At 44.7% G+C, this 13,331-nt stretch overlaps 1 protein-coding gene across 1 annotated transcript; it reads left to right on the top strand.

Moving 5' to 3' along the window:
- The first annotated feature begins 7,879 nt into the window (after nucleotides 1–7,879).
- LOC120878274 lies at nucleotides 7,880–13,000 on the top strand. Its single transcript, XM_040260951.1, is given in 3 exon segments — nucleotides 7,880–11,884; nucleotides 11,886–12,366; nucleotides 12,369–13,000. Coding segments are annotated over 3 exon segments (5,118 nt in total).
- The last annotated feature ends 331 nt before the right edge of the window (nucleotides 13,001–13,331 follow it).

The raw sequence follows: 13,331 nt of genomic DNA, 5'->3' as shown, positions 1-13,331 counted from the left end.
AATGATTTGGAAGAGTAAATCCTAGAAAATCTTTCTAGATTGAAAGGTAAATATTACTTCTAAAAGAAATTATAATGCCACAATGCTATTACAATTGTTGAATTTTCACCAGGTATCTATATACTTTAATGCAATGAAAACCACCTTCGCAAGGTTAAAAGGGTAAATTTTCTCCCAAGTTATCTATGTAGTAGGATATAATTCTATAAAAGGTTTATAAAGTATATTTTCATTCCCTATCAAATTTATAAAGAATAAAATGTTTATAAAGTATATTTTCATTCCCTATCAAATTTATAAAGAATAAAACAAACCATAGAATGTCATGAATAAAAAGCATTTTTTCCTATGAATGTGTACGCCATCACACAGTGAACACCTTTGTTAATTAGAAGCGTATATTTCATACAAACGCACTCCCTTCACACTGGCTATAGAAACATCCCTTTGCCTTTAGGACATTCTACATTATTATTATTTATTCACCTTAAGTAAAAATTTTTAATATTTTTTTAAAGTTTTGGAAATTTTATTCATATGCAGTACAAATCTCCTATTACAGGGTAGATTTATTTCCTACTGACAACATTATCATTTGGGAGCAAGATAAAAAGAAGAGAAATAGTAGTCTTCCTTATTCCCCTTTGGGGAGTAAATGAAATTGAACCTATTTTCTTGCATATGAGCAATATTGAAATGTACATTACTTTGAATAGAGTATTTTATTAAAAAGGACTCTGTCATTGTCTCACTCATAAAATCCAAGCATGACATTTCATAATATATTACTCCCTGACATTAAAGGTTTTATGTAAGGCCTTAGCCTTTGAAATGATCCAGTTATCCTGTTTCAACACATTGTACTGGTTGATATTTAAAGTCGCTACAAGCTCATGTGGCATTTTAGGCCTGACTGTCGTTACTCTGCTGCCTGACAACAGATTTTCCTCAGGAATGAAACTCAGTGACCCGACTGACACCACCACGGGGGTATGAACTCATTAAGTCCAAGCAGATCTAATTAACCAAATCAGTAATCCCTTAAAGTATTTTGCTTCCCAGAAATCCTTTGTTCCTAATGATTTAGCTTAATGGGAGATCATCCAGAATCACTTAAGGAGAGCCCTTCCAAAGAGATCTTTCTAAATTAAAGCTGTCTGAAACAGTCTCTGATCCTTGCCTTCTCAGAAGCACTTTTTACAGATTTTTAAGTGTCTTTCTTGTGATGAATAAAGAAACATTAAGGATGATCTTATTATTCAGCATCACCTTTCTAAGTTTCCCTTTCTTCATCCTATGCTACTTTTACTTACACACTTCCATGATTTCCTGAGGTTTTTGTACTTGCTTAGTCCCCCATCTCCATCCCAAATTATCTCAACTGTGGCCCAGTTACTGCATTCAGTTCCGCCTTTTCCTCTTTTCCTCCTCCCCTTTTCACTTTTAAAAAAAGTTTTGTATATACCTAAAACATGTTGTAAAATCTTACTCCCTTTCAAATTTTCATATATATTCTTGTCTGCAATTATTAGACTGCAATTATTCAGGTATGACCTACATCAAATCCCTTATGATTACACAGTGGAAGTGAGAAATAGATTTAAGGGCCTAGATCTGATAGACAGAGTGCCTGATAAACTATGGAATGAGGTTCGTGACATTGTGCAGGAGACAGGGATCAGGACCATTCCCATGGAAAAGAAATGCAAAAAAGCAAATAGGCTGTCTGAGGAGGCCTTACAAATAGCTGTGAAAAGAAGAGAAGCAAAAAGCAAAGGAGAAAAGGAAAGATATTCCCATTTGAATGCAGAGTTCCAAAGAACAGCAAGGAGAGATAAGAAAGCCTTCCTCAGCGATCAATGCAAAGAAATAGAGGAAAACAACAGAATGGGAAAGACTAGATATCTCTTCAAGAAAATCAGAGATACCAAGGGAATATTTCATGCAAAGATGGGCTCGATAAAGGACAGAAATGGTATGGACCTAACAGAAGCAAAAGATATTAAGAAGAGGAGGCACGAATACACAGAAGAACTGTACAAAAAAGATCTTCATGATCCAGATAACCACGATGGTGTGATCACTCACCTAGAGCCAGACATCCTGGAATGTGAAGTCAAGTGGGCCTTAGGAAGCATCACTACAAACAAAGCTAGTGGAGGTGATGGAATTCCAGTTGAGCTATTCAAATTCTGAAAGATGATGCTGTGAAAGTGTTACACTCAATATGCCAGCAAACTTGGAAAACTCAGCAGTGGCAATAGGACTAGAAAAGGTCAGTTTTCATTCTAATCCCAAAGAAAGGCAATGCCAAAGAATGCTCAAACTACTGCACAATTGCACTCATCTCACACGCTAGTAAAGGAATGCTCAAAATTCTCCAAGCCAGATTTCAGCAATACTTGAACTGTGAAATTCCAGATATTCAAGCTGGTTTTAGAAAAGGCAGAGGAACTAGAGATCAAATTGCCAACATCCGCTGGATCATGGAAAAAGCAAGAGAGTTCCAGAAAAACATCTATTTCTGCTTTATTGACTATGCCAAAGCCTTTGACTGTGTGGATCACAATAAACTGTGGAAAATTCTGAAAGCGATGGGAATACCAGACCACCTAACCTGCCTCTTGAGAAACCTATATGCAGGTCAGGGAGCAACAGTTAGAACTGGACATGGAACAAAGGACTGGTTCCTAAGAGGAAAAGGAGTATGTCAAGGCTGCATATTGTCACCCTGCTTATTTAACTTATATGAAGAATACATTACGAGAAATGCTGGGCTGGAAGAAACACAAGCTGGAATCAAGATTGCTGGGAGAAATATCAGTAACCTCAGATATGCAGAGGACACCACCCAAAGCCTCTTGAAAGTGAAAGAGGAGAATGAAAAAGTTGGCTTAAAGCTCAACATTCAGAAAATGAAGATCATGGCATCTTGTCCCATCACTTCATGGGAAATAGATGGGGAAACAATGGAAACAGTGTCAGACTTTATTTTTCTGGGCTCCAAAATCACTGCAGATGGTGATTGCAGCCATGAAATTAAAAGATGCTTACTCCTTGGAAGGAATGTTATGACCAACCTAGATAGCATATTGAAAAGCAGAGACATTACTTTGCCAACAAAGGTCTGTCTAGTCAAGGCTGTGGTTTTTCCAGTGGTCATGTATGGATGTGAGAGTAGGACTGTGTAGAAAGCTGAGTACCGAAGAACTGATGCTTTTGATCTGTGGTGCTGGAGAAGACTCTTGAGAGTCCCTTGGACTGCAAGATCCAACCAGTCCATCCTAAAGGAGATCAGTCCTGGGTGTTCATTGGAAGGACTGATGCTGAAGCTGAAACTCCAATACTTTGGCCACCTGATGCGAAGTGTTGACTCACTGGAAAAGACCCTGATGCTAGGAGGGATTGGAGGCAGGAGGAGAAGGGGACGACAGAGGATGAGATGGCTGGATGGCATCACCAGCTCGATGGACATGAGTTTGGATGAACTCTGGGAGTTGCTGATGGACAGGGAGGCCTGGCGTGCTGCGATTCATGGAGTCGCAAAGAGTCGGACACGACTGAGCGACTGAACTGAACTGAACTGGTTCACCTTCAGTTTTGCTGACTTATCAACGTAACCATTTCAAAATCCTTATCATAAGTAGGCAGAAGTGATAGCTAATAAAGATAACAGATATATACTATCTTAATCTGTATCCAGCTATCCTCTAACATGAGATTGACATTTACTTTTTATAATAGATAAATGGCAACATAGATGACTGATACCTCACATATGAATGTTAGATAAATCTAAAGATGTAAAGACAGATGGAATTTTCTGCATTTTTTCTTTTCATATGTTTCTCCATCAATTATTTCACACCTATGTTTTACATCATTATTCCATAAAGTTGAACAAACTTACCTCTCATGTAAATTCCCTTTGTCTCTCAACTCCTACATTATGGTTATAACAAGCTTGTAATTATTTTAAACACAGAGCTGACTGGTGAAGTATCAGTCTTCATTCATTGAAAGGGAGAATGAAATCCTTTTTACCAAGTACTTTAAAAAGAAAAAAGACATCAACCAACCACTTGTGTACACAAACACACTGCCCAAACCTCACATCCGAAGCCAAGAAGACATACTCTGGGACCATGTGCCTAGATCTCCTTCGTTTTGTACCCCAGGCACTGTGGTAAAAGATGGGAAAATTGTAACTACAGGAGGTGGGGACACATTTTTTTCTAGTGAAAATGGGAATAGAGTCTCTAAATAAAAATACTCTGCAATAATCAGGCCCTTACTTTCTTAACTCAGCAGCTATACACTACATCAAAGTATATCATATCACTAATACACCCACCTCATCCAACTCAAATAGTATGAGGTAGCTAGCTGACAGAGTTGCTACTCCCAATGCCTAATTCATTTTGTTGGCCATTGTCATATACAGGGAAATCATATCTTCCAGGTGGAAATGCAAAAATGGGGCTGCTAATGAACTGGTTGGATCTCCTTGCAGTCCAAGGGACTCTCAACAGTCTTCTCCAACACCACAGTTCAAAGGCATCAATTCTTCGGTGCTTAGCCTTCTTCACAGTCCAACTCTCCCATCCATACATGACTACTGGAAAAACAATAGCCTTGACTAGACGGAACTTAGTCGGCAAAGTAATGTCTCTGCTTTTGAATATGCTATCTAGGTTGGTCATACCTTTTCTTCCAAGGAGTAAGCGTCTTTTAATTTCATGGCTGCAGTCACCATCTGCAGTGAATTTGGAGCCCCAAAAAGTAAAGTCTGCCACTGTTTCCACTGTTTCCCTATCTATTTCCCATGAAGTGATGTCAGCCCTGGGATTTCTTAGGAAGGAATGATGCTAAAGCTGAAACTCCAGTACTTTGGCCACCCCATGCTAAGCGTTGACTCATTGGAAAAGACTCTGATGCTGGGAGGGATTGGGGGCAGGAGAAAAAGGAGACGACAGAGGATGAGATGGCTGCATGGCATCACTGACTTGATGGGTGTGAATCTGAGTGAACTCTGGGAGTTGGTGGTGGACAGGGAGGCCTGGCGTGTTGCAATTCATGGGGTCGCAAAGAGTCGGATGCGACTGAGCGACTGAACTGAAGTGAACTGAACCTAATAACTTATAATATATTTGATTATTCTAGTTTCCCCAAATTCTGCTCTATTTAACAGTGAAAGTTACTTTCTCCATATCTTTCCTCACCACAGTAGTAAAAGATATGAAAATTGCTACTTACAGAACACAGCAAGGGTAAAAGCAGGTGAATGAAAAACTAATCTTTAAAACCAAGCTTGCGCGCAACAAGTAGCATTCTAACATAATCAAACTCCACAACAGATACACTGCATTTTTCTTGCCTTTAGAGCAGGGATTCTTAATCATGGTTGATTTTGGTCCCCAGGGGCACGTGGAAATATCTAGGGGCATTTTGGGTTATCCTAATTGCTCTGGGCATCCAGTGGGTGAAGAGTAAGAGGCCAGGGCTGCTCACCATCCCACAATGCACAGCACAGTCTCCCACCACAAAGAATCATCTGGTCCAAAGTTTCAACAGTGCCCAAGCTGAGAAAGCCTGCTTTATGACGAAGTCTGCAGTGCATATGTGATTATATTTTAATATTAGAACATGTGAAGAGCAGTAAATGAATACAGCAAGTAATTCGACAAAAGAAAGTGGTAATTTCCCCTTTTGTCTTTAAAAATCCATTTGGAGAAGAGGGAAAAGACATAGAGACAAAGATAAAAAAGACCCTGTTTAGCTGTGTTTTCTCCCTCAGTAATTCAGACTTTAGAACTTGATTATTTTGTCTTCAAAACATGTTTTGGATGCATTTGAGGATATTTACCAAATAACTCAACATTTTAACAAAGTTTAAATAATAATGCTGATGATTAAAAAAATGTGGGTATAGTTCATTACAGCTCATGCACAATCCTGCAAGTTGTCTGAAGACAGGAATATTCGCTCATCTTTTTGCCAATTGCTTCTTCCTCCGGCTCTACAGGTTCTCCAGACCCTCTCCTCCTCCCAGCTCCCTGCCCCCACCCCCATATCCTACTCTCAGTTTCTTCATACATTCAGTAGGAAAAAATAAAAAGCACTAAATCACTGATCTCAAATTACTAGGCATGTATCAGTTCAATGATAAACAGAGCAATTAAGACCACACACATTTCCCTAACTTACCTTTATCAATATGTGTATGTTTTTTCCATACTTAGCAGTTTTCTCATCTTCTGCCTCAGAGACAACCATGATATTACAATTTGTTAACCAACACAGCTTTTATTTTATGATTCAGAGTCATCACTGACTTCTGCATCCAGATATCCCTGAGTGGTTGCACTCCAAATCCCTTTATTTTGGTTACAACAGCTGAATTGAGTTTAACTTTATAATTTTGGTATTTCCTAATAATAACAGTATTGCCACTTCTAACTCTCCTGATCATTGAACAATTGAAAATCGATCTAAGCAAACGAAACACAACAAAGTAAAATTTCCAGGACCTCATACAAAATCATGCCATTTTTTTCCCCATCATTAGCCATAATGAAGATAATTTCCTTAGTCTAGATTACTTTGAATTTTCATACTTCTATTACCATTTGCAATTCTTCCCTTTCTTTGACTCCATTTTTAAAATCACAGGGTAACTCCTTCTTGGCTACTACAAAACAGTTTTAAGTTTTTAAAAATTAAGTCCTTTGCACTAATTTCTAGTCTTTCCCAATTCATCACTTGATAGTGGGCATTCTATTCTACAACTCTCCCGGGTTTATATGAAAAATCAAATTCTTGTTCCACAACTGCTCTAATTTCACCATTATTAGCAGCAAATATGAGAAATACCAATAAGAACTTTCATATAAGTAGGAGTAGAGAAGCAAAACAGAGAAAAAGATAAGAAAGGCACTTCCTCACAAACCAAAGTATGAGCATTTCAGGCAATATTTTTTCACATTATATATCATACAAGCACTTGTATTGAAGCACCTAAGCTACTCCATTTTGTTAGCAGAAAAACTCCATTTTGTAAGGTTCCAGGAAAAGAGCCTTTGAAAATCCAAGGGCCTTTGGAAATCCCCTGACCTCACCCCACCACCCTCGAGCCAATCAGACCCCAGACTAAAATCTCCTGACTTAACGTAGTCTACCTAGGTAATGGGAACCTATCAGAACCCGGGGCCAGCCCAGGAAAATAAAAACCAATCAGAAACCAACACCTAACCCTTCCACAGAAGGTAACCAATTAGACATCTCCCAACCCGGAAACTTCCGTTTTTCATTTCTCGAACGAGAATACCCTATATAAGCAATGTAACCCAAAACTCGGGGCTCCTCCCTATAGCCGCTGCGTCAGTATTGGTGGGAGCCCCAGCTCGAGCTTGGTAATAGAAACTCTCTTGCTTTTGCATCGGATATCGGCTCCCTGGTGGTCACTAGGAGATTTCTCGACTTGGGCACAACATTTGGGGGCTTGTCCGGGATCTCCCACCGGTTCCACAGGAAGACCAATCCGGAGAGTCATCTGCAGCCGGTAAGCCTTTTTTTTCCTGTCTTTCTTTTCACTCCTGGTAGGCCTGGTTTCTGAGACCGGTATACGACTCAGGCGGATGTGCCAGGGAGTCACCAGTGGGGGTTGTTGGGAGACATCACCGACCCTGGTGTGGGGGGATGGAGCACCCCTGTTCTCTGTAGACGATAGTGGGTCGCTCTGGCTGAATGGCCGGAGGCCGTCGTCGTTCGGTTTTACCTCCGGACTCCCAGAGGTGTATTTCTCCTGCCTCTCTGTCTGTTTGTGTGGCTGTTTGTATTGTCTGTGTTAATTTACCAACATCTGACTAATCCCGGGACGATGGGGCAACGCCATTCTAGCCCCACACCTCTATCCTTGGTTACTGATAATTTTAAGGAGGTCAAGATGCGCGCTCATGACCTCAGTGTAGAAATTAAAAGGAATAAATTAATCACTTTTCGTACCGCAGAATGGCCGACTTTCCATGTAGGCTGGCCCTCAGAAGGCACCTTCGACTTGGGAACTGTACACCGAGTCCAGGATATCATCTTCCAACCACGGATCGGACACCCTGACCAAGTTCCCTATATCATAGTATGAGAAAATATCATATTGCGCCCCCCTTCTTGGGTAAAACCTTTCTTGCCTCAACAGGGATTTTCTACCGCTCAGGTGTTGGTGACACGTGTAGGAAAGAACCTGAAGAATCCCAAGGAATCTGAACCAACGGCGCCGCTATACCCTATCTTGCAGGGGGGAACAGATGAAGAACTTCTCTTTCCTCCCCCTTACCAACTCCCCGAACCGCCACCAGCCCCTGCCATTCTTTCACCCAGGGACGAAACACAGGGTCGGGGGGGACCTGCAAAAAATACTCGCCAGCGGCGAGCCAGGTCCCTGGAGGGGCTGGCAGACTCAACTGTTGTCCTCCCCTTACGAGTGGCTGGGCCCCCCGATGAGGCAGGTAACCAACCTCATCAATACTGGCCCTTCTCTACTAGTGACCTATATAACTGGAGATCCCAGAATGCTAAGTTCCCAGACAACCCTAGAGACCTAACTAACCTTCTAGAGACTGTGCTTTTTACTCATCAGCCCACCTGGGACAACTGCCAACAGCTGCTCCAGATTCTCTTCACCACAGAAGAGAGAGAGAGAATACAGAATGAGGCCCGTAAAAGGGTCCCAGGGGCAAATGGAGAACCCACCACTAATATAGATGAAATTAACACCTCTTTTCCTCTATCGCGATCTGACTGGGATAACAATATGGCACGAGGTAAGGAGAGGCTCTGGGTCTACCGCCAGACTCTTTTGGGGGGGCTTAAGGCAGCTGCATGGAAACCTACTAACCTAGCTAGAGTGGAAGATGTTCAGCAGGGCCCCACCGAGAGTCCAGCAGCCTTCCTGGAGAGGCTAATGGAGGCCTTTAGACAATACACCCCCATGGATCCAGAAGCAGAAGGCACTCAGGCTGCTTTGATAATGCATTTTGTCAACCAGGCGGCTCCTGACATTAGGAAGAAGTTACAAAAACTTGAACGCCTGAGTGAAAAGAGTATCCAGGATTTAATAACAGTAGCAGAAAGAGTCTACAACACCCGAGAAACCCCCAAGGAAAAGCAAGCCAAAGCGGCAGATCGCCAAACCCGTAACATGGCACGCATCCTGCTGGCTGCAACAGTTCCTGACTCGGGAGAGAGGGAGCGCCAGTTGCGCCACTTGGCTGCTGAAGGTAAGAGCTGTCCCCGTACGCGACCAACATTAGGAAAGAACCAATGTGCCTATTGTAAAGAGGAAGGACATTGGGCCAAGCAATGCCCTAAGAAAAAGAGGGGACCACGAAAGACCCCCATCCTTGCCGTCGAAGAACTGAGTGATTAGGGAGGACGGGGTTTGGTGCCCCTCCCCAAACCCAGGGTAACCCTAAGAGTGGAGGGGACCCCAACTGACTTCCTTGTCGATACGGGGGCTCAATATTCGGTTTTGCTAGAGCCCCAGGGAAAACTGGCCGGAAAGACCTCTTGGGTGCAGGGGGCTACTGGAATGAAACAATACCAATGGACTACCCAAAGATCAGTGGACTTGGGTGCGGGCCGGGTATCCCACTCTTTCATGGTCTTTCCAGAATGCCCCTTCCCGCTGTTGGGAAGAGACCTGTTGACCAAAATGGGGGCCCAGATTCATTTCCTCCCGGGGGAAACCAAAATACTCGACCAGTCGGGCAGACCGATCCAAGTACTGACCATTCAATTAGAAGATGAATATCGGCTGCACCAGAAACCTATACTGCCTCCGGTAGACATTCGAAAATGGCTAGATGAATTCCCCGAGGTGTGGGCCGAGACAGGGGGAACCGGTTTTGCCGAACACCGCCCTCCTGTATATGTAGATCTTAAGCCAGGGGCTGACCCCATCCAGGTCCGACAATACCCCATGACCCTGGAGGCCCGACAGGGGATCACCCCCCATATCCGCAGGCTCCTAGCCCAGAAAATCTTGAGACCCTGCCAGTCGGCCTGGAACACCCCCTTGCTCCCTGTCAAAAAACCAAATTCTCGTGACTATCGGCCAGTGCAGGATTTACGAGAAGTCAACCGCCGAGTTTTAGATATTCATCCTACAGTGCCGAACCCATACAACCTCCTGAGCTCTCTCCCACCGGACTGTCACTGGTATACGGTCTTAGATTTAAAGGATGCTTTCTTCAGCCTTCCCCTGGCGTCCAAGAGCCAGGACCTTTTTGCCTTTGAATGGTCTGACCCGGAAGAAGGAATCAACGGCCAGCTGACCTGGACCCGGCTGCCACAGGGATTTAAGAATTCTCCCACCATCTTCGATGAGGCCCTCCATGAGGATCTGGGTGAGTTCAGACAACAACACCCCCAACTAACCTTGTTACAATATGTAGATGACCTCTTAATTGCAGCAAAGGACCAACAGACTTGCCTTATGGTCACCCGAGAACTATTGCGGACCCTTGGAAAATTAGGGTACCGAGCCTCAGCCAAAAAGGCTCAGATATGCCAACCAGAGGTCACCTACTCAGGGTATGTATTAAAGGAGGGACAGAGATGGCTGTCAGAGGCACGAAAGGAGACGGTACTCAAAATCCCTACCCCAGATTCACCTCGAGGGGTGAGAGAATTTTTGGGGTCCGCTGGGTTCTGCCATCTTTGGATCCCAAATTATGCGGAACTGGCTAAACCCTTATATGAAGCCACAAAAAGTACCACCCCTTTCAGTTGGACGGAGCGGATGGAGACCGCTTTCAAGACTATTAAAACGGCCCTGCTGTCAGCCCCCGCCCTAGGGTTGCCTGATGTTACAAAACCCTTTCTCCTGTACGTAGATGAAAAACAAGGAGTGGCAAAGGGGGTACTGATGCAGCATCTGGGACCCTGGAAGCGGCCGGTGGCTTACTTGTCTAAACGCCTAGACCCCGTGGTGTCAGGCTGGCCCCCATGCCTCCGCATAATTGCAGCAGTGGCCCTAATGGTCAAGGATGCAGGTAAACTGACGCTGGGGCAAGAGTTGCACATCACCGCCCCCCACGCCATTGAGGGTGTCCTAAAACAACCCCCAGATAGGTGGATCAGCAACGCTCGGCTGACCCACCACCAGGGACTGCTGCTAAACCCCTCCAGAATCATCTTTCTGCAGCCTACTGCTCTCAATCCTGCTACACTGCTTCCCAACCCGGATTTGGAAGCCCCCATCCATGACTGCAGTGACATACTAGCCCAGGTACATGGAACGCGAGAAGACTTGCAAGATCGCCCTCTAGCGGATGCTGAAGTTACCTGGTATACGGATGGAAGCAGTTTCGTCCAAGATGGGCTCAGGTATGCAGGGGCAGCGGTAACCACAGAAACCCAAATCGTGTGGGCGGAAGCACTACCTCCGGGCACTTCGGCTGAACTAATCGCCCTAAAAAAAGCCCTCCAGTTGGGAAAGGACAAAAAACTTAACATCATTACCAATAGCCGATATGCCTTTGCTACTGCCCATATACACGGAGCCATGTACAGAGAGAGAGGCCTCCTCACGGCCGAGGGTAAAACGATAAAAAATAAAGAAGAAATAAAAACCCTCCTCGCGGCATTATGGCTGCCTAAAAAACTAGCCATAATACACTGCCCGGGACACCAAAAGTCAAACACCCTGACCTCAAAGGGAAACAATTTGGCAGACAGAGCAGCCCAAGATGCAGCCCAGGGCACCATGATAGAAGCCACCCTTCAACTGTCCGACCCCGGGAGCCCTGTTCTGCCAGCTTTACCCAACTACTCACCAAGAGACTGAGACTGGATTAAAAAAAAGTTTGCCTATGACCCAACAACTGGCCGGGTGGTGGCAGGCAGCAGACAGCTCCCTGATCCTCCCAGAGGAACTAGGAAAGCAGGTGTTACTGAGGATGCATCACGCCACTCACCTGGGAACCCGCAAGATGCAGGACCTGATTAGACATGCCAAGATTACCATGAGAGACGTCAGATCAACGATAGAAAATATCGTATCAACCTGCAAAGCCTGCCAGCTCACCAACGCTGCCCGTCACCCAGCCAACCACGGGTCTAGAGAACGTGGGAGTCAGCCAGGAGCATACTGGGAGGTGGACTTCACTGAGGTAAAACCGGGTAAATATGGATACAAATATCTACTGGTATTCATAGATACCTTCTCAGGGTAGGTAGAAGCTTTCCCCACCAAGAGACAAACAGCACAGGTGGTGGCCAAAAAGCTGATTGAAGATATCTTGCCGCGGTTTGGGTTTCCTGCACAGGTGGGGTCGGACAATGGGCCAGCCTTCGTATCTCAGGTAAGCTGGGGGTAGCCCGGGCTTTGGGGGCTAGGTGGAAGTTGCATTGTGCTTATAGGCCCCAGAGCTCAGGACAAGTAGAGAGGATGAATAGAACACTCAAAGAAACATTAACAAAACTAGTTGCTGAGACTGGCAGGGACTGGGTGGCTCTCCTCCCCTTTGCCCTATACCGGGTGCAAAACTCCCCCTACCAACTGGGACTTACCCCCTTCGAAATTATGTATGGGGTACCTCCCCCAATAATTCCTAACCTAAAAACAGAGGTGCTAAAAGAGATAGATGATCAAAGATTACTCTTTTGTCTCCGGTCCTTACAATACTCCCACAGGGACACATGGAAGAGGCTCAAGGCATTGTATGAATCAGGCCCACCACCTGAACCCCACCGCTACCGGCCAGGAGACTGGGTGTACTTGCGCCGACATCGTCAAGAGACCCTAGAGCCCAGGTGGAAAGGGCCCTTCCTAGTTGTCTTGACGACACCCACTGCTCTCAAGGTTGACGGCATATCTACTTGGGTTCACTACACCCATGCACGGCCTGTGGACCTGTTCACCCTAAGGGAAGAATTCCTCCCCCAATGGAAGACCAAGCTGGACAAAACAAATCCACTCAAACTCAAGCTACAAAGATGATAAAAGTACTGTTTATACTGTTGTCTCTATGGCTTTGTGCTGCCGCTAACCCTCATCAACCAATGAACCTGACTTGGATGATTCTAAGTGCAACTATAGGAGAAGTAATTAACTCCACCTCGGCCATTCATCCCAAAAACACCTGGTGGCCGGACTTGGAATTCGACCTTTGTCTTCTGGCTGCGGGATCGTGGGACATTGGCGAATGGGAGGTAAAGACGCCCGGCAAGCCCGAATGTGGGGCTGGCATTGATAGGTGTAATACTCGGCCCCCCACTAACTCAGGGCCTGGATGCAGCCACTACATCCAACGGGCAAGCTTGCGGGAAAC

The sequence above is a fragment of the Oryx dammah genome, unplaced genomic scaffold (assembly GCF_014754425.2).
Source record: "Oryx dammah isolate SB20612 unplaced genomic scaffold, SCBI_Odam_1.1 HiC_scaffold_18, whole genome shotgun sequence".
Lineage (NCBI taxonomy): Eukaryota > Metazoa > Chordata > Mammalia > Artiodactyla > Bovidae > Oryx > Oryx dammah.
Note: the sequence above shows the minus strand (reverse complement) of the source record. Positions and strands in the feature narration are given on the sequence as shown.